The 26,764-nt window shown below is 52.9% G+C and overlaps 2 protein-coding genes across 2 annotated transcripts; one reads left to right on the top strand and one right to left on the bottom strand.

The window, feature by feature from the left end:
• Positions 1-374: 374 nt before the first annotated feature.
• ZNF526 (zinc finger protein 526) lies at positions 375-3,018 on the bottom strand. Its single transcript, XM_012653355.1, has one exon. The coding sequence runs from the start codon at positions 3,011-3,013 to the stop codon at positions 1,004-1,006; it is 2,010 nt and encodes a 669-aa protein (XP_012508809.1). The 5' UTR covers positions 3,014-3,018; the 3' UTR covers positions 375-1,003.
• Positions 3,019-7,050: 4,032 nt separating this feature from the next.
• On the top strand, positions 7,051-23,151 carry DEDD2 (death effector domain containing 2). Its single transcript, XM_012653354.1, has 5 exons — positions 7,051-7,204; positions 7,793-8,159; positions 9,678-9,797; positions 12,691-12,831; positions 21,954-23,151. The coding sequence occupies exons 2-5, from the start codon at positions 7,832-7,834 to the stop codon at positions 22,343-22,345; spliced, it is 981 nt and encodes a 326-aa protein (XP_012508808.1). The 5' UTR covers positions 7,051-7,204; positions 7,793-7,831; the 3' UTR covers positions 22,346-23,151.
• Positions 23,152-26,764: the final 3,613 nt, after the last annotated feature.

Below are 26,764 nucleotides of genomic sequence, written 5' to 3'. Positions count from 1 at the left end.
GCAGTCAACTGTTCACTGTTATTGTCGTTGTGAATAATTGGACGGTCTCCAAATATACCAAGAGCTCACTCTTCCCTTGCAGGCAGTGCTATCTGCCTGGAATGTTCTTTTCCTCGTCCACTAGCAGATTCCTATTTTTTCTTCAGGGATTACCTCTGCTGACTCTCAGAGTCTGATCAGGAGTCTTTGACTTAAGATCTCCCACCATGGAGGTGTGTTCCCTACTCTGGGATGCCACTGTCTCTGCATATCCCCACCACAGCCCTAAGAATCCCTAAGCCTGACTCATTTCTGACCCCAGCGTTGCCTAGTATATGGGAGGGAGGCCTTAGGACACACGAGCTATTAATAAATGAATCAATGAGACACATTCGGAGAACAAGCCATCTGTACTTGTGTGTGCTCCTCCTCCCAGACTGCGCGTACCTCCTGAGGGCAGAGCCTGTGTCTGACTCATCGCTGGGGCTCCAGCATCACCCGGTCTGGAGCTGAGTGCCTGAGTACCTGTGGGTTTCCTTCCACATTGTCAAAATCAAGATGAAGTCAAGTGCCTTCCTCCACCAGGCAGAGCCCAGTCCCGGATGCCCAAAGTCCAGGGATGGCAAGGGCTGGGGGCACAGGCGGAGGATCTTAAGAGGTATATGAGAGTGCCCAGCACAGACCCGGCACGTGGTCAGTGCTCAGTAAAGATTACCTGATGTTGCTGGGCACCAGGGTGATGCAGTGCAAAGAGCCTTGGCAAACCCCACTTTGCAACACAGCAGGGTGACCTGGTATAGATCGTGTCGCATCTCAGAGCTTCAGTTTCCCCTCAGGCAGAGAAAGATGACAAGAGACACCTGGTAGGGTCGTTCTGAAGTGTCAGTGGGTAAAAGAAGTCAGGGTGGATCCTGGCACATAGTGGGTGCCAGATCAGCTTGCCAGAGGGGGGCTCCTCTGCCTCCCAGAGGTATCCACACTCACTGTTGCAACCAAAACCTTTTATTGTTGCTCTTCAGCTGCGTCACACGAAGGCTGTGTCCAACTGCAATAGCCCGCTCGCTTCGCTGGCCCCCAGTGCAGCCTGGCACAGCTGCAGTGTGTCTTCAAGTGCCAGTGGCTGGGATGTCTCAATGATGGCGATGGTCTCCCCCAGCTCTGTGCACATGATAGTCTGCTGGGGCTCAGGGGGTGGGGCAAGAGGTGGTGACCTGGGAGGCTGCAGTGTCATAGTCCGGGCTCGGGCATGGACCCGCTGATGCAGTCGCAGGCCCGCCATGGCGCGGAACCAGCGGCCACAGGTCCCGCAGTAGTAGGGGCTCTTGTTGTAGAGACCGCTGATGGGGAGGCGGGGGGCACGGGCAAAGGCGACTGGCCGCAGGTGCAGCCGCCGGTGCTGCTGCAGGTTGGAGCTCTGAGTGAAGCGCTTGCCGCAGTCCAGGCATTGGTAGGGACGCACGCCTGTGTGGGTCAGCTGGTGGCGGCTGAGGTTGGCCAAAGAAGCAAAGGTTTTGCCACATGAGTGGCACTGGAAGGGCCTCTCACCTGTGTGTGTCCGCAGGTGGTTGCGCACATGGATCAGTTTCTTGAAGCCCTTGCCACAAACCCCGCAGCGGTGTCGCCGTTCAGGGGGCCCATGTACCGCACGCCGGTGCCGGGAAAGCCGGGAAGCTGAGGCAAAGGACTTAGAGCACTGTGGGCAGGGCAGCTGGGCAGGTGGGGCAGGGGGCGGTGGTGGTGGGGTGGGCTCGGCTGGAGCTGGGGAGGCCGTTGCTGCCATGGGAGGTGCCCCGCTTTTGCCAGCGTGAGTGCGCCTGTGGTAGAGGAATTTGGTCATGTTGCTGAACGTCTTGCCGCAGCGACAGCGATGCAATGGGTTGGCAGTGTGGGCCCGCCGGTGGGCCACCAATGTGAGTTCTGTGCCGAAGCCGCGACCACAGTCTACACAGAGGTAGCGGGCTTCACCGCGGTGCAGCCGAAGGTGCTGCTCTAGCGAGGCTGCTTTCTTGAAGACCTTGGAGCAAGTCGTACACTCGTGTGTGCCACCTACGTGAGCCCGCCCGTGAGCCAGCAGCCGGTTCGCTGAGCTGAAGCTGCGCTGACACTGACTGCAGTGGAAGGGGTGGGTTGCTGATGCTGGGCCGCGAGACGCCCGCCGGTGTCGTCGGCGTGCCCCTGCTGAGGTCTGGTGCTGGGGACAATCCCCACAGCCCCGGGCCCAGCCAGCTGTGGACTTGTCACCTCCCATAACACCATCATCAACCTCTGCCACCACATCTTCCTCATCCTCTGTCTCTTCATCATCTTCTTCATCGTCATCTTCCTCCTCCTCCTCCTCTAGCCCATTACGTTCTTCTTTCTCTAGGGAGTCAAAGTGGGTGCCCTGATGCTCCAAAAACTCCTCAGGGGTGGCACAGAGGGCAGAACACTCAGGACACTCATAGGGCTCCATCTTGACTTCGGGTGGTGGAGGGGGTGGAGGCGGTGGTGTTCGGGGAGACAAAGGAGGTAGCACTAGGGGCTCAGCTGCTGCAGCAGAAAGGTGCAGGGCCTTGCGATGAGCCACCCACAGTTCAGGCGAGGGGAACAGCACCTGGCAGTCCCCACACTGGTATTGGATCTGGCTTGCAGACTCCCGCAGGTGGGCGTCCTGGTGGGCCAGGAGCTCACAAGGGGAGAGGATGAGCTGACTGCATTCACCACATTGGAAAGGCCCCTCCTCAGTGCCTGGCACTAGCTCTGGCACCAGGCCAGCATCCTGGGTAGTCAGTGCCTCTTCCTCTGCGACAGCGAGCATATGCTGCTCCTGGTGTGAGAGGACTTCCTCCAGTGTGTTATAGAGGCTGCCACACTCAGAGCACATGAACTGGTGGTGCTGGAAGAAAAGGGATGAAGCAAGGGCCTCCCCCGGTGTCATCTCAGTCACCTCGGTTGACATCTCTGTCATCTCCCCTGACACGGGTGTTGACATTTCTACTGCCCTTGGTGACATCTGTGTTGGCATCTCAGCCACCTCAGCCACCACCTCTGCCATTGTGGGGATGGAAGCCTGGAGAAAGAGGGGTGAAAGCTGGTGAGGCACCAGGAACCTGAGGGGAGAGGGGAAATCTCATGAGTTTGCCCATCCCGTTACTTACCAGCTGTTACCAATCAAGAAGTCTTACTTCAATGTTTATGTCTCAGTCTTTGATGATCCTGTGTCTCTGAAGCCTACACACGTCCCAGAGCAGTCAGGCATCTGCAGGAGAGAAAGCACTTCTCAGCCTGGTCTCTGATACTGCCCTCTTCACCCAGAGGGCCAGTCATACCCTTTCTGAGAACATAACAGCCTTTGCCTGCTGGGTAGTTTCCTCTTTGTGCAATATCTTTCCTCCTTCTCTTATACGAACACACAGAGGTACACTAAAGTGTTTAAGAACATAGGCCCTGCGCCGGGTGCGGTAGCTCACACCTATAATCCTAGCACTCTGGGAGGCTGAGGCAGGAGGATTGCTTGAGCTCAGGAGTTTGAGACCAGCCTGAGCAAGAATGAGACCCCGTCTCTACTAAAAATAGAAAAATTAGCCGGGTGTGGTGGCATGTGCCTGTAGTCCCAGCTCCTCGGGAGACGGAGGCAGGAGGATCGATTGAGCCCAGGAGTTTGAAGTTGCTGTGACCTAGGCTGACACCACTGCACTCTAGTCCAGGCAACAGAGCAAGACCCTGTCTCTCAAAAGAAAAAAAAAAAGAAAAAGAACATAGGCGCCCTGGAACCAGACTGCTCTTGACTTAAATCTGAGCTCTGTACCACTTTTTTCCTCTCTCTGAGATTATTTTCTCACCTGTAAAATGGGGATAAAAGTAGTACTGACACAAAGTTCCTGGTACTTGTTAAAGGTTAGCTATAACCATTACTTGTAGTTTTCCAGAAAGGTTGTTTCTGGACCTTAAGTCTTTGATGCTGCTATTCCCTCTGCCAAAAAAGTTATCTCCTTTTTTTGTCTGGCAAACTCCTACAGAGTGCCTCTTTTGTGAGCCTTCTCCGACAACATCTCTACATCCTCGGGGTGGTGGCCACTCCTTCCTCCTTGGGGTTCCTCCTCCACGGAGTTCCTATGGTATCCCGTGCCACCTCTAACATAGCAAATATCGTAAGCTTTGGATGGCATCTCTGTAATCCTCACAGGACTAAGAGAGCTTGTGGGTCTGATTCATTGTAGGGGCTCCAGTTACCAACAAAACCAAAGACCAAGGACAAGAATTTTAACTTTCAAACTTCACTCTATGTGTCCCATCTCCCCCTCTACTTGTGTGAACTCGACCCAATCCAGGCCCCTTCACATAGCAGGGGCTTGGAGTCCATTCAGCAAATGACTGCCCCCTCCCAGGCCTGGCAGCTAATCTTGTGAATCCAATCTCCACCTTCTTTATCTCTTCTTCACCTCATTTGTTAGTGACTTGCAAGAACAATGCCTAGCACACAGTAGGCACTCAGATAGTGAACAATACTCCCTCAGGAAGTGAGGCCTGGAGTTTAACTGTCTCTGTGTACATTCCACTTCTACCAGACCAACTCTCCCATTAGACATGAATTACATGAATTCCCACAATATACAGCCCAGTATAGACCCCTGCTTTCTGTTGGTGCCCAATAAATGCTCCTTGAGTAAATGATTCACTAAAAGTCCAGGAGCTAAACTTTCTTTATCTACTATTTCAACTCCCTCACTAATTTTTGAGTTGCCAGGGCCCTGCACACAACAGCTATTCCATAAAAGATCTTCCTGGAATTACTCAACCTGGGGCCCAAGAGTTCCATTTTTCCTTGTTTACAGCCCCACTCCAAACAGAGAACTCCCTTCTGGCTAGGCCTGGTGCCTGCTGCAAAGCTTGCACAAAACAGGCACCCAATAACTGTCTCTCTAGAAGGCAGCCCAGGAGGCCTAAAATTTGCATTTTCCTCGTCTACATTCCGCTTTCCCAATCTTGGATTGCGAACTACTAGGAGGAGGAAAGGAGATTTTCATACAGTAGATCAGTAAGTCCTTCCAGGAAGGAACCCCCACCAGGTACCTGGAAGTTCAACTTTCCCGCTGCACAACCCTTTTCTTCTAACAGACTCATCTCGGCAGCCTGAGAGCTCCCTGAAGGGCGCTGGGGGTTGGGTGGGGGGCGAGCTCAAGCGTAGGGTCCTGCACACCTCAGCTCAACCAACGCTCCGGGGCATACAGGAAGGAGCGCTCTCTTGCCACCCTGCGCCGCTCCCGCCCTAGCGCAGGCCCCAAAGCTTTTAGACCTCTGGTGTCCCCTTCGTTCTCCCTCCGCGCTCTCCGTACGCCCAGCGCTCTCTTCCCTGGGACACCCCGCAGCGCCCTCACCCGTTTCTGTCGCCTCCGGCTGCCCCTGCGGCTCTTGACACAGACCCTCGGCTCCAGGCGTGCGGGACCCCTCACTATCCACACCTCCCATTGGGCGGCGCCTTTACCCGTGGCGGCCAATCAGAGCCAGTAGCGCAGGGCACGCGCCCTTGCGCCTGCGTCTTGAAGCTCAGGCGGGGTCCCAGGAGTTCTCCACGCACACATCTGTGCCCTGTGGGCGGGGCTTGGGGCGAGGAGAAGCGCCTGCGCAGTTCTCCCTGACCGCTCCTTTCCTAGACTTTAAAAGTTCAGTAGAAAGAAGGGGGCAGTCTGGGAGAGCGCGGGCCCGTGCAGTGGACTGGGCGGCGGGAGACCTTGACAGATGTCATTTCACAGCTGAAGAGACTGAGCATCTCTGAGAGCAAAGCTCTGGAGCCAGACACACTTGGGTACTTCTCCCGGCCTCAGTTTTACTGGTGTAAAGTAGGCTTGAGTCACATCCACCTCAAAGGCTGCTGAGGGGATTGGATGATGTCACACATGTAAAAGCACTCAGCACAGAGCCTACTACACTGCGGGTGTCCACTGTAACCCATCTAACAAGGACGTAATCCCTTCTAGTTTGTAAAATTGCTTTCTAGTCCCTCCTACTCTTCGTTTGATTTAATGGTAGTCACTTATCAGGCGCCCACTGTGTGTCCGGCCTGGGAGTGTGCTTCCGTAGGTGACCATTGCCATCCATCTGTTTCACAAGTAGGGAAACTGAAGCCCAGAGAAGAGATGGGAAGGGATTTTTCTGAGGCACTGCTGCAGACCAAGCAGAGCCAGTGCTGGGTCAGTGCCAGGCAGCCCAGGTCTCCTGCCTCCCAAGGGGAGATAATTGCAGGGTTAGGAACTGGTCCGAGGAGGGGACCTATCTTAAGCACGCGCAGGCCCTGACTTTGAGTCACCTAAGTGCGGGGCGGGGCGGCCGTCACACCCAAGGCCCGGTGGCAAGGGGACTCACCGATACCCTGACACCGCAGCCTCTATGCTGACTTCCCCGACAGACCTGCTCTAGTTGGTGCAGATTAAGGAAGGGGCATCTGGGCCGCTCTGTGGCCTTAGAGGGGCTATTCTGATCCTGGGTAGGGATGTCTGACTGTGATGAAGGGTCATGATGAATGCCATTGGGAGATACGCAGTAGGGGTGGAGGAGTCTATTGTGATTTGGTAGGAGGTGTCAGTTTGAGATGAAGGAGTCTCCGTCTCTATCAGGGGAAGAAATTTATAGATGGGGGCGGGGTTTCTGTTGAATAGGGGGGTGTTCCAGTTGGGATCATGAGACATCACAGTTAAGATGTAGGTTCCTGGTTGCCACTAGGAGTAAGGAACAATCTAATGGAGAAGGACTGTCCAGGTCCCGATCATAAGAGGCCGAGGCGCCCCCGAGAGCCAGGCATGTTATGATTCTGATCCTTAGCCACGGGCAGCTGAGGGCGTCTAGGTCGTGATGACGAGGGGGCTCTGGTCCATGAGAAGAATAATTCCAACAGGTAGTGACATTGGGGCTACAGAGACCTGGGGGCTTAAGTCACAGGTGGGAATTAGGGACTCTCAAACCGGGTAACACATCCAGCCCCAGATGTAGCGCCGCGCTCGCTCTGCGCAAGCGCAGCACAGGCAGGCCGGGACGCTTCAGTTGGGGGCGGGTAAGGCAGCCCAGGAAGGGCGGGGCTTGAAGGCCTCATTCTGCGCTTGCGCCGAAGGGGCGTGGCGGTCGCACCTGCGCGAGTTGGGGGAAGGAGGAGGGGCGAGGTGACGCAGGCGTAATAATAGAGAAGGTGCCAGAAAGATCCAAAACAAGTGGCTGCGGCCGTCGCCCAGGAGTCTTCGGACGCCGGATTCCGGTGAGGGTGTAGAGCAGCCTAATGGCGACCGGTGGCGAGTAAATGGAACCACCTAGTCTGCGGGGAGAGGGCGGGACCGCCCTTGTAGGGCGAGGGGTCGGCTTTGGACGGTACCACCTGTGTGGAGATAGGGCTGCCTCGGTCCGTCCCACTTGTAGTGAGCAGAGGGTCGCTTTCGGGCGGTACCATTTGGATGGAGCCGCGGGACTAATCGGACGGTACCACTGGGGAGCCGCGGGGCAAGTCCGTGCGGTACTACCCAGAGTCACAGGGCAGCGGGCAGGGTGCCCCGGGGTGGGCCCCAGGCTTGTTCGGGCCGCATCCCGGGTCTGAGGCTGGCTGGGAACGTACCACTTGGGCAGGGGCGTTCAGGCCCTGAGTCTGGACAAGCGGGGTCTGGCGTCTCGACCTGTTACTAGGGGACCTCGGGCGAGACCATTCCCTTCCGGGGGAGGGGGAGGCTGGGCCGAGTGGGGGTGTGGGAGCGGCCCTGCCTGGCGCGGCGGGGTTGGGGACACGCACTGGCGGTGTGAGGTTCGGGCCCCCGCGTCGCTGACCACTGCCTCCTCCCCACCGTGTGGGTTCTAGGCCTCGGTTCTGAGCTTGTTCCGCCTCCTTCCCCCGGGAATGGCGTTGTCTGGGTCGACCCCGGCCCCGAGCTGGGAGGAGGATGAATGCTTGGACTACTACGGGATGCTGTCGCTTCACCGTATGTTCGAGGTGGTGGGCGGGCAACTGACCGAGTGCGAGCTGGAGCTCCTGGCCTTCCTGCTGGACGAGGCCCCCGGCGCCGCTGGCGGTTTGGCCCGTGCCCGCAGCGGCCTGGAGCTGCTGCTGGAGCTGGAGCGCCGCGGGCAGTGCGACGAGAGCAACCTGCGGCTGCTGGGGCAACTCCTGCGTGTGCTGGCCCGCCACGACCTGCTGCCTCACCTGGCGCGCAAGCGGCGCCGGCCAGGTAGGGTTGAAGGGGAGGGTGCCAGACTTCCGGTGAGGAGAGGGCCTTGCTCCTGCTGGACTCCCATAGTGCCTTGATACCGACAGTGCCATATCAGACAGCCTGTCCCATGCCACCCCTCCTTTTCCCAGAATATTAATGAGAAACACGAGAGGGAGGAGGCATGACTTTGGGAGGGATGAACTTGTAGGATTTGGTCATGTCAATAATAATGTTTATGGCCACTGTTTATGGAAAGCTTGTTTCATGTGAGGAGCAGCTGTAAGCTCTATATGAACTGTCTCCTTATATTCTCCAAGTAATCCCACGAGGAAGTCCTGTTATTCTTTGCACTGTACAGGGAAAATAAGTTCAGAGAAGTTAAGCACCTTGCCCACATATAAGAACTCAATCTGTGTACCAGGCATAAGGGATATGAGGTGTGGTGCTAACAAGGAGTTTGTTCCGTGAAGTTTGCAGTTAGTGGGGCAGCGAGACAATAAAACAGATAAACAGCCAACTTACTTTTAGATGTGGTTGTAGAGAGACTAAAAGTAATGGAATTGAGAGACATGGGAGGGCAGCAAAATGAAAGGAGGCCGCTTTAGATTGGATAACCCGTGAACAGCTTTCTGAGAAGATGACATTTAAATTGAGGCTGCACTGCCAGCCATGCATAGATCTCGAGGGAGAAAATTCTAGGCAGCATCCAAGGCCTGAGGTGGGAATGAGCTTGGCATCATCAGAGGCCAGGAACAGAGGGGACCCAAGAAAGGGCAGAGAGGTAGATAGGAACAGAGGGGACCCAAGCAAGGGCAGAGAGGTAGATGAGAAGCCATGTCATGAAAGGGCTTGCAGATAATGTAGCTAGAAAGTGTGGGAGCCAGCATTCAAACCCACCTGGTTTGTCTCCAGAGTTGATGCCCTTAATCCTCGTGAGGGAAGTGCTCCTGGAGGATAGCAGTCTTGAGGTGAGGAGCTGGGAGGGTTTCAGACTGCTGCTAGCCCTGTGCATGCATAGGCTTTTGAGCCCCTGGCTGGGTCACTAGAGGTGCAGTGTCTAGGTTGGGGAGGGGAGATTATGGGCTTCCCTGACCCAGAGTAGGCCCATGGGATTTAGATGACCAGGAGAAGGACAGCTCTAGGGAAGGGCTTACAGTGTTTTGGAAAAATATCTCTGAGGGTCAGGCTGTAGAAGAGAAGATTTGGGGAGCCTGCAGAGATGCCTGCTTACTCCTTAGGACCTCAGGGAGAGCTGGAGACACGTGGGGTGGGGGGAAGGGGCCATTGCAGGGAACCTGACGATGACTACTTACAGTTTGAGCTGTATAGACATGGGTTGGCTAGTCCCTAGAGGTGAGAAGTCCTCTGTCTCAGGAGGCATCTGAGCAACCTCTGGGCAGGAGATGTTTGAGAAGGAGTGGATATTTGGGCTCCAACCTCTGGGGAACTTAGGCACCCTGTGGTGCAGGTTTCTTCTAGGGGTGGGTATTGGTGGCAGGAGGATGAATGCTTCTCCTCTTTCTTCTCTTCCCCTAGTGTCTCCGGAACGATACAGCTATGGCACCTCCAGCTCCTCAAAGAGGACAGAGGGCAGCTGTCGTCGCCGTCGGGAGTCAAGCAGTTCTTCAGATTCTCACCAGGGTCAGTGGGAGACAGGTGAGCCCAGCTGAGTGGGCATGAGGGCGGTATCCCTCTCTTCCTTCTGAACTTTGCTGAACCTCCTCTATCCTGAGGGGGCCTGAGAGGGTCTCATTTTCACTGTATGTGTGTGTTTATTGCTACAGAGGCACTATTCTGAAGCAACATACCGAATTGTTGCATGTGGTTTCATATTTCATTTAAGTGACATTACATTTGTGGGTATTGTTCTGCACCAAGCTGCCTTCGCTGGGTGTATTTGTGAGATTTATTCATATTCAGTACCTCTGATTGGTTTCTTTTAATTGCCATGCCCCAATTAATTTATGTAATCTCTCCCCACAGTTTTTTTATTATGTAAAATTTCAAACAGAAAAGTTGGAAAGTTAGTATAGTGAACATCTACCACTCAGATTCAATAATTATCAACATTTCGCTTTATGTGTGTATGTATATGTGTAATTCTGGTGTTTTTGTTAAATTCTTTGAAAGTAAATTACAGACATCAGGATGCTTTACCCCTAAATTAGTAGGCGTCTATGAAGAATAAGGATATTCTCCTAAAGCACTTTAAGACTGTTGTTATACCTAAGAAAATAATTACTAATTCTCTGATATCCTGATGGTCCATTTTCACATATCCCAAGGTTGACTTAATATTCAGAATCCATTCATAGTTGTTGTGCATTCAGTTGTTATGTTTCTTTAATCTTTTACTATATAGAACAGAAACTTCTCCCCCACCGCTATACATTTTTGTTTTTTCCTGTGACATTGACTGACTTACCCTACCAGGCCAGTTGTTTTGTAGCATGTCCCAATTTCTGGATCTGTCTGATTATTTCCTGATGAAGTCTTTCAACTTGTCTAACTCTTCCCCCTGTATTTTCTGTTAAGTGGGAATTGTGTCTGCAGGCTTGGTTAGAGTCGGTTTACACTACATTTTTGGCAGGACTACTCCTTGGTTAATGCCATCCACTTCATGTTGGAGCACATCACGAGGCATGTAAAGTCTGGTATTCCTTATGTGAGTGGGAAAGTTTGATCACTCGGGGAAGGTGATGTCTGCCATGTTTATCCATTGTAAAGGGGCATTTCATTCCCATTACGATTAGTAAACAACGTATGGGGTGATACTTTGGCACATCCGATTCCCCAACAGCCATTCACCCAGTGGGTTCAGCATCTGTTGGTGAGCACTGCCTGAACCAGTTATGACATTGGTATTTGCAAAATAGTGATTTTCTAATTCTTTTTTTTCCTATCTCTGTTATATGCTCGGATTCTTTCATTTCTTCCTTTTCCTCTCTCCATTTTTTTTTTTGTCACTATGGATTCATGCATTATTATTTATTTACTTTGTTGTAGTCAATTAGTCATTCTTCATAAGGTTCAAATTGGCCAGCCTCTGTCCTTCTGACCTGTCTCCATCATTCTTTGGGTGCTTCCTGCTTTGTGGCACTACAAGATGTCCTGGGCTCACTTTGAACTTTCCTAGCCCTAGAATCAGCTGTTTTTCAAGGAGCCTCGTTTTTTGAGGCTGTGGTATTGAGAAACCAAGATCTAGGTGCTGAGCGTGTAGGCTCTTTCAATGAACAAAGCTAGAGACTTTGCTTTTTTAAAAAAAAGTTCCTGTTAGTGTTTTTAATTTAAAATTAGCATTACAAGGACTTTTTAACACAAAGTCATGGCTCTTAACATTGAGATATGGATTTATTTGCTTTATTTTACAACAATAATAAAATAGCGTCAAAGTCAGTACCATTGCTGAGTATATCTAATCAATGAAACATGACATTTATTTGTGGTTCTTTTTGTTCTCTGAGCATATCCCACTGAGAGTTTACAGTCAGTATGTTCTTCAAGTTACTTGAAATAGTTCTTTTCTCTGAGTATTCATGTTACCAATTATGTATACAATTGGGTTCATTTGTTTCTGTTTGTATTTAATTTTATGGTTTGTTTCTTTTTAACTTGTTGAATGCATAAAACAGTAACCTGACTCAAAAGTCAAAACTAAAGTATAAAAAAATTGTTCTTAGACATGTCATTTCCACTGTTGCCCTTCCCCCCAAGTAGACAGGTAATCAATTTCATTCATTTCTAATTTGTCCTTCCGGTGTTTCATCTTGCAAATATATACATATTCTTTCTTTTTCTCCTTTTTTTTTATTTTTCGTTTTTTTTAGGGGCAGAGTCTTCGCTCTGTCACCCAGGCTGGAGTGCAGTAAGTGACACGATCATAGTTCACTGCAGCCTCCAACTAATTCCTGGGCTCAAGTGATCCTCCTGCCTCACTGGGACTACGGGTGCGCACCACCATGCCTGGCTAATTTTTTAAAATTTTTGTAGAGACAGGGTCTCAATATGTTGCCCAGGCTGGTCTTGAAATCCTGGCCTCAAGGGATCCTCCTGGCTTGGCCTTCTAGGCCTTCCAAAGTGCTGGAATTACACAGAACCCAGGCATTTTTTCTCCTTTCTTATTCAAAGTGTAGCATCCTGTGGATACTTATTTTGCATCTTCTGGCTTTATTTCCCTAAATAGTCTATCCTGGAAATTACTGCATATTCCCATTTCTTCTTGCCAGACATGTTGTTTTCAGGTTTTCATGATTATAAGTGATTGCCCTGTGGCTGCTGTCATGCCCATGTTCTGGTGTGAGTGTGCGGAGAGTTCACTAGGGTCAGAGTGGAGTGGGCCTGCTGGATGGTGGAGTGTGTTCATCTGCCCTTCTAGGTGATGCGAGATGGTACTGTACTCCTCATCTTCTAGACAGGGCCACCGAGACACAGGCAGAGGGGCTCACCCAAGGGCTCAGTGCTGAGACCACCTGTACTCTTCCCTGGACACCTGCCTTGGCACTCCAGCTGTCATCCTGGTCCTCAGCCCCCCACATCTTTTTCCCCTCAGGCTCCCCACCAACCAAGCGGCAGCGGCGGAGTCGGGGCCGGCCCAGTGGTGGTGCCAGACGGCGGCGGAGAGGGGGTCCAGCTGCCCCCCAGCAGCAGCAGGAGCCAGCCAGGCCTGCCTCTGAAGGCAAAGTGACCTGTGGTAGGTGTGTGGGGACCTTGGGAATGCACGTGTAGTGCCCAGAGCAGGCTGTAGAGTCAGAGGGTGGGAGAAATGGCCTGGGATTTGCCATACCTGGCGGAGAGGCTGCAGCTCTCATTCTCCCATTCAGCACACAGGAATTCTTGTCCTTTCTCTTGTTTGTCTACATCCTGCCCATAGTTGAAGGACCTACTTGTGGACACCTCCTTCGGGGAGCCTTCCCTGCCAACCCCCTGCCCTAGTTTCATTTGTTTATTCAGCAAATTTCTGCAGGGTTTCCTTATTCTACAGTCATTTATTGTGCAGTGGCGGAATATCACAGGGGTTGAAAAAACAAGGACCCTGGATCAGGCTGCATGATTCACATCCTGGCCTTGACACTCACATAGGCTGTGTGACCTTGGGCAGGTGGTTGCACCTGTCTTCGCCTCAGTTTGCATATCTGTAAAATGAAGCTGATAATGGCACCTCCCAACTAGGGTCGTTGTGAGAAAAAACAAGTTAACCCACTTGGGACAGTGCGTGGCTCAGGGCCCGTGCTAGGTAAGGGTCTGCTGTTACCCTCGCTGTTGCCGTGCAGCACGCTTGGCGCAGGACTGCAGCAGCTAGGTCCTTGCCCTTGTGGAGCTGGCCCTCTGGTCAGGTGACACACCAGTGAAACTGAAGATCATTTTAGACAGTGAGAAGTGCCACGAAGAGAGTGTGGGGAACAGATGAGGGAGCCAGGTGGGGCTGCAGCTGGGCCTGGCAGGCCATGGGGCGGGTTGGGAGTTGGGATGGGAGTTTGGATTTTACTCCACGTGTCAACTGCTGTCAGAGGGTTTTAAGTAGGTGAGCGATGTGATCTGGTACTTCTTTTTCAAGGAGCTCTGACCCTCTCTGGAAAATCAGTTGATAAGTAAGTGAGGGTTTATAAATTGCCCAGGATAGTGTTGGGTATCCAGTATGTCTCTGTTAGGTGTGTGTTACGTAGATTAAATTATATGGAAGCAGGGAAATGAGTCAAAAATCTGTGAAGTCCAACGAGGAGGAGAGGGCAGAGTTCAGGCCTGGGGTAGTCACGTTGGAGACACGAGAAGGGGTGACTAAGGAAAAAGGAAAGATTTTGGACACAGGGCTGACTGCAAACAGGTTGTGATGGGTGGGCTGGGGGCCCTTCCATGGAGACTCATGCTCAGACTCACCCTCGAGAAATTCCACCTGGTTCTCTGGGGAGGACACAGCCATGGGCACCTCCTGCCCCATCTGTGGTACTCCCTTCTCTGAGTTGGGCAAGCCTGGCCATGCAGAAGGGATCGGATGTGGTGTCCAAGCTTCCGGAGTTCCCAGGTTGTGGGGGAGACAGACAAGGGAAGTGGCAGCCAGGCTGGTGTGACAGGTGCCACAGGTAGTGTGAGCACAAGGGCTCTGGGGTGTGCAGGGAGCCCTCTGGGCAGCCTCAGTTTCCCTGTGGAAGTGCCACCTCCAGGACAAGCTTGAGGAAGCTGGAAGAGGAACTGGGGATGGCATTCCTGGCAGAGTGACCCATCCATACAGAGTGTCCACAGCGTGGGACATGGTCAGGGCTGAGTCAGTCTGTTGGGAGCGGAGGCTTTCTGGGTGGGAGCAGGGGGCAAGGGGCAGATGGGGGTCCTGAAGGTTTGGACTTTATTCTGGGGGCAGGAGGGTGCCATGGAAGGATTCATTTGTTAATTCCTTTCCCTAGTTTTTATTATCACCTCTGTGCCAGGCACTGTTGTAGGCATTGAGGACACAGAATTTGACCAGGTGAAGAAAATCCCTGGCCTCAGGGAATTTATTTTATAGTGGGCAAGACAGATAACTCACAAATAAGCCAGTATATCATGTGACATCAGCTAGCGAGTGCTCTAAAGAAACACAAAGCCAGGGAGGGGGCAGAGAGAGCTGTGGGCTCTGTGGAATCTGGGGAAGCACCTCTGCGGAGGGGCTGAGACCACATGGTGGGATGGGAGGAGGGAGCTTTGGGGGACCTCAGGGGAGCACAGGGAGCAGCGGGTGTACAAGGAGGAAGGATTCCAGGGAGGAGGCTGATGTGGAAGTTGGAGGTCAGGAGACTAAGGAATAGAGCCAGCCCTAGGTGCTCAGACAGCTCCCGGCTTGAGGGGCAGGGTGGCTGCCATCCCTCCAGTCAGAGCCACCAGGCTGGCTGGGCAGGTGGGGGAGTCACTGCCTCAGGGAGGACAGGAGCAGGCTAAGGGAAGCTTCAGGTCTTTTCCCTGAGGCCAGGAGGTTGTTACCCAGGGTGTGGCCGGGGCTTGGTGGGAGTAAGCAGGTCTGACTGCTGACTCACCAGGCAGGGTGGGGCTGGAGCGAGGCTCTCCCCATCTGGGCCCCTGTTTTCCCTTCTGAGAAATGGAATAGCCTACTTTAGCGAGGGCGAATGCCGGACGTGGAAGGAGGCCCTCCTGACTGGTTGTAGAAGAGGCCTGCCATTCTTACTTCTTGCCTGTGACACCTGGAGGGTTTGGCCCCCCCCAGTCACTTGCCCTCCAGTAAGGGATAGAACTAGATTAAGCTCTCAAGGGACTGAAGGTGTGAGGAGGGGAACTTGGGGATGGTGGACTTGGACACAGGATATCTGAGTTTCCGTGTTCCTCTCAGGGTGAGTGAGTGCTGGGCATGTCGCTCGCTTGATCTTGAATTCTCAAGACAGCCATTGAGGTAGGGGTGACTTCCCCCATTGTGCAGAGAAGGAAGCAGGCTGGCAGAAAGGAAGTCACTGGTCTGAGTGGCAGGGGCAGAGCTGTTCATTTGTTTATTCCATATGGAATATTTTTTTATTTATTTATTTTTTGAGACAAGAGTCTCACTGTGTTGCCCGGGCTGGAGTGCCATGGTGTCATCCTAGCTCACAGCAACCTCAAACTCCTGGGCTCAAGCGATCCTCCTGCCTCTGCCTCCCGAATAGCTGGGACTACAGGCATGCACCACCATGCCCGGCTAATTTTTTCTATATATTTTAAGTTGTCCAATTAATTTCTTTCTAATTTTAGTAGAGACGGGGTGTCGCTCTTGCTCAGGGTGGTTTCTAACTCCTGAGCTCAGACAATCCGCCCGCCTTGGCCTCCCAGAGAGCTAGGATTACAGGCGTGAGCCACCGCGCCCGACCCATATGTATTGTAGAGCGCTTACTACATGCTAGGCACAGCAGCGATGGGAGGCCTTGCCCTCACTGAGCTTGTGTTCTGGCGGGAGGAGAAAACCAAGAGACAGAGATTTCAGATGTCAGGGGAAGGGTGTTCCAGATGGAGGGGACTGGAGAAGCAAAGTCCCAAATGGGAGCGTGCCAGTGGTGCTTAAGGGGCAGGCAGGAAGCTGGCGAGGCTGGAAAGGAGGCATGATGGGCTAGGAGGTGGGGCAGGAGAGAGCCTGGTGAGCCATGGCCTGGGCTTTGCATTTTTAAAAATTATGGCAAGTATTAATAGTTGGAGGATTTGAATGACAGGATCAGCTTTGCTCCCCACCATGTTATGCATAATGAGCCCTCGGATCCCCATCACCAAGCTTTAGTCGTTGTCAGCTCATGGCTGAGCTCATCTCATCAGCCATGTTATTTTGGAGTCAATTCCAGTTTCATCTGTAGATGTTCCACTGTGTATCTCTAAGAGATAAAAATTCTTTAAGATGTTACATCAAAAAATTAATAACTTGTTACTATCAAATATTTAGTCGGTGTTCACATTTCTGATTGTCTCATAAATATTGGTTCCCTTGAGTCTCCTCTCATCTTTAGGATTCCCCACCATCTGCCCCCTCCCCCTTAAATTGTACCCGTTGAAAGCAGTTGTCCCATAGCATTTCCCAAAGACTGGATTTTGCCGATTGCATCCTGCATTAGAGTTGACTTAATGTATTCTCCTGTCATCTGTATTTCTCAAAAATCAGATTCTGGTTTGATGTTTTGTTTTTTCCCAAGCTCACTTCTGACGGGGTACTATGCTCTTCCATCAGGAAGCAGGCAGTGGCTGCCTGTCTTTCTTTGGAGTTAGAGACAGCTTCTCGTTGCCTCAATTCATCAGTTCAGTAGGAGTTGAAGAACTTTACATGTGACATGATGACCCTGGCTTCGTTATGGGGAAGAGACAAATGGGGCAAACATGGAGGCGGATGCTTCGGAGGGTCCCATTGTTGTCCAGAGGAGGATGGTGCTGGTCTGGTGTGGCAGTGGGATGGAGCCTTTCCGTTGAAGCCTGTTGGCCGCCTCTCTGCACCAGGGCTGGAAACTCCCCACCAGCGCTGTGGGAACACAGGTCTGCCTTGTCCCCAGCCCATCCAGCTAGGAACTCTCGAAGACCTGAGCAAGGTTCATCTCTGAGCTCCCAGACACACCCAGCACAGGGTCTGGCACCCAAGACAGGTCATCCAGCCCCGGGACCTGCTCCCTCAAAATTGGGACGTCCCTCCCACTTCCCTCTGTGTCCCCTCTGCCCCAGAAGAGAGACTGACAGGTTGTGAGGGACAAGAGGGTGGGTGCTAGGGCCCACCTGAGTGGAGGGAGCAGGAGCAGCTCTCTTCTCTAGGAAGTCACACCTTGCCCCCAACCCCTTGACAGGGAACATTTCCCCACAGCTGTCAAAGTAGAAGCAATTCAGCCAGTCCCCAGCCAGAGCACATGGGTGCTGGGTGCTCCTCCTGCCTCATCCCTCACTGGCACACCTGGACCAGTCCATCCACTTCCTTCCATGCCTGCTGCTCCCATTCTAGACAGCCACCTGTGGCCCTTCCCTGTCTGCTACTCTGGCCCCATTCCTGCCAACCTGCCACTTTCACAGAGCAGCTGGAGTTGCCTCTGAGTTGGGAGCGCCTGTCCTCCTACATGCCAGGCACTGGCCACTGCTCCTTCCTTGCATTCAGCCACGTAATCTCCAGTAGCCCCACACGAGCAGGTCCAGGGGAGCCTTGTTTTGAAAGGAGGTCACTGAGGTGCAGAGAGGTGTGGTTGCCTCCTGAGGCCCCAGAACCATGGGGCTCTGCTGCTGAGTGAGACCACAGTTCCTGGCTTGGCTGCCATGTTCTGGCCACACACCCTAGCCCATCAGCCTGGGAATGTCCCAAGTTCTTTTTTTTGGAAACAGAGTCTTGCTCTATTGCCCGAACTAGAGTGGCATTATTTTAGCTCACTGTAGCCTTGAACTCCTAGGCTCAAGCGATCCTCCTGCCTCAGCCTCCTGAGCAGCTGGGACTACAGGCATGTGTCACCACACCCAGCTAATTTTTCTATTTTTTTGTAGAGATAGGGTCTTTCTCTTGCTGAGGCTGGTCTTGAACTCCTGTCCTCACGCAGTTCTCCCACCTCTGCATTCCAAAGTACTAGGATTACAGGTGTGAGCCACCATGTCTGGCCCCAAGTTCATTTTTTCTCTGGACTTTCATGAATGCTTTTGTCTCTTCTGGAAGTGCTATTCTTCCCTTCTCTCCTGTTTCACTGTCTAAACCTACTTGTCCTCCACATTGCACTTCAAATGTCATTTCCTAGAGAGGTCCTCTCTGATTCTTTCAATCTAATTTATAACATGCCCCATGTAATTTTCCTTCCTGGCCTTCAGGATGTCTTTTAATTACATATTCATGTGTATGGTTGTATGAGAGGCAGCAGACAGGATAGGGGTGGTTCAGAGCTTGGGCTCTGGAGGCAGGCGCCGCAGATAGAATTCCAGCTCTGCCAGTTCCTGCCTTTGTGGTCTTAAGCAGATGACTCAACTTCTGTGCCTCAGTTTCCCCATCTGCAGAAAGGGAAATAACAGCATCATCTTATAAGGTTGTGGGGATGATCAGAAGGGTCAACAGAGTCGGGCAGAGTGGCATGAACTTGTAGTCCCAGCTATGCGGGAGGCTCAGGCAGGGGGATCACTTGAGCCCAGGAGTTTGGAGCTGCAGTGAGCTGTGATGACACCACTGCACTCCAGCCTGGGGGATAGAATGAGACTCCATCTCTTAAAAAAAGGAAAAAAAAAGCCAACAGATGTGAAGTATGTAGTACGGTGTCAGCCCATAGTGAATACTGTGTAAGTGTCACCTGTCGTTATTTCAGTGAGAGATGAAGCATATGCTTCAGGGTGGGGATGGAGCAGAAGCTCAGAGAGTGCCCGTCTTCTCCTCTGCCTGGTGGAGCCTCCCTGTCCTCTCCCTGTGTGTACTCAGATTTTGTTTTCTGGATCAGAGGTTGGACTCTGGTCTGGTGAAGGATTTCCTCACCTGTAAACGGGGGTAACGAAAGTGCTCTGAGGATTAGGTGGGCTGATAGGAAGGTAGGAAGGCCCTTGAGTAGGGCCTGGAATGCAGGGAATGCTCCCTAACTATGGGTTACGTGTCTCCCTGTCCCACACAAGGGCCCTCGTGTCACCCTAGCATGCCTGGCACTCATTGAATATCTGTTGAATGAGAGATTGAGCAGGGACACATTTGAGTCTGCCCTGGCCCTGTCCACCCCCGATGTGATGAGGGCTCTGGGTGAATAGACAGGTAATTTATGCCACAGGTCCAGTACCAATCCATGCTGAAGAGAAGGGTGAGCTGGGAGAGGATGTGGGGTTCTGGGTGCTGAGCCTTGGGGATGTTCTGGATGGAGGAGGTGGACAGGTCATTTTGTGAGTGAATAAGGCTTGTGTTGGGAGCACTTTATTGTGACTGGAGAGAAGGGTATTGGAGGAGCTGATGAAAGAGGAGGTTGGCTCAGGGACGCACTCGAGAGAGATGAAGGCCTGGGTAGGAGGCGTTGGGGTAGAGAGGTGGGTGTCGAAATCACAGTTCCTGTTTCTGGGTGCCTTCTGTGTTGTAGGCCCTGAGTCAAGCATTTTACGAGTTGCCTTATTTAATCCTCATGACTCCATCGTGCAACAGGGACCTTTTGTTTGTCTGTTTTTCAGATGAGGAAACTGAGGCTCAGAGAGGTGAGGTCACGTGCTCAAGGCCCCAAAGCTAGAGAGTGGCAGAACTGGGACTCACCTCAAGGTCTGTGGGACTCTGCCACCAGGCTCTCCCACTGACCAGCCCTGTGTGGCCTTGGACAGGTGCTGCTCCTCCCATGTTGATCAAGGGCATGGCCAGACCGAGGGAACAGGAGTCAAGGATGTGGGCCCAGAGGGCTTATCTGATCCTCAGGATGGAGGGAGCTGGGCCTGAATGCTGTGGGAGGGCCCGGGGGCTGAGGCTGGGCAGGCGTCCCTGGGCCTTGAGTGGAGAGGATGGGGTTCCCCAAGAGCCGGAAAGAGGAAGGGTTTGGGGTGGGAGGAGGAAGTGGGTGGGGTGAGAAGTCATCTGGGGGACCTGCCTTCTGCTTTCCGCTTTGTGGCTGGCTGACATGGTCTGTGAAAGGTGAAGGGAGCCCACATGAGACTTCCCATCCCAGAGCCTTGGTGTCCCCATCTGTGAAATGGGCTGAAGGTGGTCCCTGCCACACAGGGCTGGCTGATTGTGCTGAATCCCCAAGGGTCGAGCATTTGTTACATCAGAGTGGTTGGCAGCTGCCATTCTGGGAGCACCCACTGGGCACCGTGCGCAGTGCTAGCCTGTTCCTTTCCATTGTGCTCTCTTTATTACTCTTTATGGCAGGGATCGTTCCCTGGTTTAAGCAGGAATCTGTGCTCAGAGAGGTGGGGACTTGTCCCAGGTCACACAGCGAGTGCCTGAAGGTTTCTGGGTTGGAATCAGAAGCCTGCTGTCTGGGGCATGCGGGGTTAATTGACCTCTGTCAGGCACAGCCACTGCCTGGCGTTGTGACTTGGGCAAGTCACTTCATTTCTCTTGGCCTCCATTTCCTTACCTGTAAATTGGGAGTGATAATAGGGCCTGCTTCACAGGGTTGTTTGTGGATTAAATGAGTTCATATGATTCAAGCACTGGAGTAGTGCCTGGCAGAGAGTCAGCACTCTGCAGCTGTCGCCTGCTTATATTTCCAGCTTCTAGCCGATCCTCAGGATGGCTTTGTTGGGTATGTGGAGAGTGGTACTGGCCCCATTTCATGGATTGGAATTCAGAAATCCCAGAGTAGAGGTGATATGCCTGAGTTCACGTTTGCAGGGATAGCCTCAGAAGTGCTGTGTCCTGTCCCCTGTGCAGAGCTACCACCTCATTTGGGCAGATTTGGGTAGAGTTGTAAGTGACAGAAACCCAACTCAAACTGGCTTAAGCAAAAACGGGAATTGATTGCAGCCGGAAATCCTGACAAGGCGTGATCCTGGGCTCACATGATGAACTGAGGAATCCTTTTCAGTCATTGGCCCTGTGTAGGCTTCCTCCTCTTCTCTCTGGGCAGCACGGCGGCCCCCAGCAGCTCTGGGCTCACAGCCTACCATCGTAGCAGCCTCCGTGGAGAGAGAACGCTTGACTCCCAGCAGAGCCAGCACAGGTCCAGCCTGGAGTTTACTGGGCCTGGTCAGGCCCCTGTGCCTCCCTGGTGCCTGCTTGGGAAGAACGGGGATGTGGTTGTCCCCATGTGAATCTCATTGGGGGGGCGGGTGTGGCTGGTTACTTAAAGGCCAGTTCATTGGTTCATGCACTGGTTCTTTCACAAATACATATTGAGCACCTACTGTGTGCCACAGTTCTACAAGTGAACAAAATGGACAAAAATCCCTTCCTTCAGGGAGCTCCCATTAGTGGGGAGGCAGATGGTAACAGGATAGTAACCCATAGAGCAGGTCAGAAGGTGCTAAGTGCCTTGGGCAAAAACAGCGAGCGTGTGGGGACCCGGGCATGCCGTGGGAGGGGTGGCGGGTGGGTGGGTGCCATTGTAAATAGGTTGGCCGGGGGTGGGCTTCCTTGGTAAGGTGGAGTTTGAGCAAGGACCCGCAGGAAGTGAGGGAGCAGGACCTGTGGAGATCTGGGGAAAGAGCACCCAGGCTGGGGGAGAGGCAGGGCCAAGGTGGAGCCGCCTGGTGGTTGCGGGAGCAGCGAGGAGGATGCGAGGTCAGAGGTCAGAGAGGTAACCGAGCCCAGACCACAAGAGCTGTAGAGGCTGTCAGGGTGTCGCTGAGCTTGGGCGTGGCTTCCGGAAGGGGGCAGAGGGAGGAGCCTGCCTGAGGAGGCTGGAGGGAGGAAGGGTGGTGTTCTGTGTCAGCCCCTCCCTGACCAGTTTCTCCTTTCCCCCCTACTCCCTGCAGACATCCGGCTCCGGGTTCGAGCAGAGTACTGTGAGCACGGGCCAGCCTTGGAGCAGGGGGTGGCATCCCGGCGGCCCCAGGCGCTGGCGCGGCAGCTGGACGTGTTTGGGCAGGCCACTGCAGTGCTGCGCTCAAGGGACCTGGGCTCCGTGGTGTGCGACATCAAGTTCTCAGAGCTCTCCTATCTGGACGCCTTCTGGGGCGACTACCTGAGTGGTGCCCTGCTGCAGGCCCTACGGGGCGTGTTCCTGACTGAGGCCCTGCGTGAGGCTGTGGGCCGGGAGGCTGTCCGCCTGCTGGTCAGCGTGGACGAGGCCGACTATGAGGCTGGCCGGCGCCGCCTGTTGCTGATGGAGGAGGAGGGGGGGCGGCGCCTGACGGAGGCCTCCTGATCCCGGATCTGGCAGGACTGACCCCACCTCCGAGTCTCCGGTCACCTTCACCCCCGGAGGACAACCATCTCTGCCCCTAGAGGACTGTCACTTCAGGAGCTCTGAGGACTGTACAGGACCAGGATGGCATGCCCCTTGACAGCCCCCTTGCACAGGATGTGGGCTCTGAGGCCTAAACCACTTCCAGCTGAGTTTCCTTCCCAAACTCCCCCCACCCCCGTGTGTTCCCTCAGCCTCTGGCAGCCAGGAGCTCCTGTATCCCCGAAGGGAGGGAGGCATAGCCACACACTCACCAACGGCCCCCTGCACATCGTGTCTGTGACCTTGGGCTGTCTGCACGTGCATGCGTGCACACACACTCATACACACTGCCCCCCCCTGAAATCTTCCCACGGCCCCTGCCCTGTTCCACACACTTCTTTGGCCTAAGGGCCTCTCTCTCAGGATCTCTGATTTGACCACCCCCAACCTGGACTTCAGCCACACCAGTGGGCACTGGAGCTAGGGTGCTCATGGGGCCTGCTCACCTTGCCCACACATCTCTAGGCGGGGCTCTGCCCACCTTCCACACACAAACCCAACTCTCTTCACCTTCCCTCTGCTTCCCAGAGCTAGATACAGACTTGCACTCAAACCCTCACACATGGATGTTGTGGCATCAGACCAAGGCCTACTGTTGCCCATGGGGCCAGGACCAGGAAACAGCTGCCTTCTTGGAAAGGGAAGGCAAAGGCTTGGGGGCTGATGGGAAAGACCTTTCTCAAATGGCACCAATAAAACTGCCCTGGAAGGGGCATAGGTGGGCATCAGGCTTTCTAGGACTCTTTGTTTTTTTAATTTTTTTTTTTAGAGGTGGAGTCTTGCTGTGTCGTCCAGGCTGGCCTCGAACTTCTGGGTTCATGTGGTCCTCCCGCCTTGATAAGAGCCTCCCAAGTAGCTGGGACTGTAGACTCGTGCTATGACACCTGGCTTTGGATTCTTGATGTGCCAGAAGGAGTGTTCCTGGCCCAGTGTTAGGGGCTGGAGGGCGGGCAGGATACTAGATATCTGCCATCCGCTACCACATGCTTGTCCTATTCTCTGGGCCTAAGTTTCCTCATCTGTCAAAGTAGGAAGTACAGTACTACCTTGGAGTTATAAATTCTTCCAACTCTGTTCACATGCTTTGCTCCTGTATGTCTGGGGTGGAGGGTGGTTCCAGGATTTTTAACTAGTTCAGTGGCTACCCCCAAGGCTGATGGAGCCCCAAGGTTTGGAAATTGGAAGGATAGGCAGCCAGGGGTTCTCTGCCTGGAATTCCTCTCCCTGTGGCTCCCTAGCTCTCACACCTGGGCATTCACCTTCTCTCAAATATACTTCTTCCTGCTGTTCTGTGACTGCAGCTAAGGTTGTGGCCTCCTGCCCTTCCCCCACCCCTGGTGTAAGGGCTCAAGTTTCTTATGCAATACCCAGGATTTTCTTTTCCTGAGAGGGAAGGGAACCTGGGCTGGGGAGTTAGGGGTAGGGTGGGCAGGGATTCCCAAGGGCCAGCCTTTCCTGTGGGGAGGGGTATACCTGCCCACACCTTGGAACCTGGACCCTTGGCCTGTGCTGATGTACAGGGATGGAGTGTCAAGTCTAGGAGGTGAGTCCAGTCCAGGAGCGAAGGCTTGGTCCAGCCATCCATCTGCTGTGTGATCCCAGATTCTGCCTTTACCCTCTGGCAGGGAGCTAAGTTCTGCCGGGCACTTATTTGAGATCTGTTTACTGCTCAGCCATCCTGTGTGGGATTTTATCCCCATTTTATAGAAAATGGGCTCAGGGGAAGTGATTTGCCCAAGGCATAGAGAAGCAGTGAGATGGAGACTGTTTCTACCCTAGTGATGGCAGGTAGGTGGGGGAGTGAGGTGGGGATTCTACTCCCTTGATTGGACCGTTCCCTGGAGCTGGAGGGCTCTCCTTGGCCTGAGAGAGGCTTTCTTTTCATGACCTCCTAAGATTTGAAGCTCTTCTCTATTTGAGGCTACCCGTGCTTGGGGGTGGGAACTGCTGCTTACCTTAGCGTCTGCTGGACTCCCAACTACGGGGCTAAATCCCAGGACCCGCCTCTCAAGCCCTGACGATTGTCTCCTGCCTCTTTTGAGTGACGGGCCCCGCCCCCTGGCTGGACACGTCCCAGGCCCCAGTCCCTGCCCCACTCTTTTCAGTCCGGGACCCGCCTCTTTCGCTGGCACGTGCCTGCTGGAAGTAAGGAAGCCTGACCTCGAGGCTGCGCAGGCGTAGTGGCGCCGCCAAAGTGGCGGGAACCCCGAGGCAATGTCTCGCGCCTTCAGAGCCTCCCTGAGCGCATGCGCCGCTGCGGAGCTTGCCTGAGCCTGTCAGAGCGCTCGCCGGCCGTGAAGAACAGACCCTCGAGGCCCAGAAGTGGGTCAGACCCAGGCCATGAGGACAACTCAGGGAAATGAAAGAGCTTCTGAAAGCAAGAAACAGAATTCTGTGGGGCAGGGCGTGGACAGGCTGCGGCCGCGGGAAACGGGGGCCTGCGGGAGCTCAGAGGAAGGAGGGCCGTGGTTCCACAGAGGAGAGGAATCTATCTGGGGCCGGCCCTTGAAGGACGAGTAGGAGTTCAACAGAATGACAGAGAGCGTTCTAGGCAGAGAAAACAGCCCTTGCAAATGCCTTGGCGCGTTCCTCAACGGGACGTAGAGGGACAGATGGACAGAGGCAAAGGTAAGTGGAACTGGCTGGGAGACGGACATGACGCCGACAGTTACAACATAAAGTGGTAATACGACGCAGGCCCGGGGTGCCTTGGGCCTGGCAGCACATGTCCCACGAGGCCTCCTGTGTGCCAGGCCCTGAGCCCTAGGCGCCCGAGAGGACTCCAGCCTGGGTGCTGGCTCTGGAGAGCTCCCGCTCTGGTGGGGGAACCAGACTGGGACACAGTGGCTCACAACCCAGAGTGGTCAGAGCCATGGCTGAGCGAGCGGCAGAGGCTGGAGGAGGCCAGAGGACACTGGGAGGAGGGACACAGGAAGGTGTCAAGGATTGGGAAGCTCCCTGTTGATTCTGTCAAAAATTACCACCAACACCAAGATACATATTAGTTGTGAAATATTCGGAAAAGTGCACAAGACGTAAACGTACAGTTATTAATATTACTGTAAAACACCAGTGTCATCCATGCCAAGAAATATACTACCAGGAGCCCCCCGCCCACCTTTCTGCTATGGCCTCCTTCCTGATCAGAGCTCCCCTCCTACCCTAGCTGGAAACACTGTCCTGACTTTCACAGTAATTAATTCCTTGCTTTAACTTTCTAGCTTTTCGTCACTCAATGATATCTAACAGTTAATTTTGTCTCTTCTTGAATTTAACATAGACAGAATCATACAATATGTTTTGTTGTGTCTGGTTTCTTTTGCTCAACGTTGTGTTTGTGAGACTCTTCCGTGTTCTGCGTATCTGTAGATGACTTGTTTTTTGTCATTGTTGTTTTTGTAGAGGACTATTTTTATTGCTGTATTGCAGGGTATTCCATTGTATAAATATACCACAATTCGTTAATGCATTGAGCTGTTGATGGGCATTGGGGTTGTTTCCAGTTTGGGGCTGTTATGAATAATGCTGCTATGGACATTTTTGTGCGTGGTTTTTAGTGAACAAATGCTTCTATTTCTATAGGGATATACCTAGAAGTGCTGGACATGGGTATGAGTATGCTCAGGTTTGGTGGATACTGTTGATATTGTTTCCTACAACTGCTATAGCAAATTAGCACAAATGTGGTGGCTTAACACAACAGAAATGTATCCTCTCACAGTTCTGGGGGCCATAAATCTAAAATCAGTTTCACTGGGCCAAAATCAAGGTGTCAGCAGGGTTGCATTCTCTTCGGAGGCTCTAGGGAAGAATCCATTCCTTGTCTCTTCCAGCTTCTGGTGGCTGTCAGCATCCCTTGGCTTGTGGCAGCATCACTCCATTCTCTGTCTCTGTGGTCACATTGCCTTCTTCTCTCTGTGTCCAATCTTCGTCTTCCTGCTTCTTGGAGGGATACAAGTGATTGCATTTAGGGCCCACCCAAATTATGCGGGATAATCTCCTCATCGCAAGATCCTTACTGTAATCACATCTGCAAAGTCCTTTTTGCCATATAAGGTTACATGCACAGGTTCCAGGGATTAAGTCTGGACATCTTTTGGGTGACATTTTTCTACCCACTACATTGCCAAACTATTTTTCTAAAGTGGCTGTACTATTCATAATGTGCTCTCACACCAGCACTGAATGACAGTTCCCTTTGCTCCATGTCTTCACCAGTACTTAGTACTGTCAGACACTTTAATCTTGCCAGTCTGATGGGTGTGTGGTAGTATATCATTGTGGGTTATTTTTCTTCTCCCTGATGATTAATTTCTCCTCATTCTTTTTTTTTTTTTT

This window comes from Propithecus coquereli, unplaced genomic scaffold (genome assembly GCF_000956105.1).
Source record: "Propithecus coquereli isolate 6110/MARCELLA unplaced genomic scaffold, Pcoq_1.0 Scaffold42, whole genome shotgun sequence".
Taxonomy (NCBI): Eukaryota; Metazoa; Chordata; class Mammalia; order Primates; family Indriidae; genus Propithecus; species Propithecus coquereli.
This window is presented reverse-complemented; position numbering and strand designations above follow the sequence as displayed.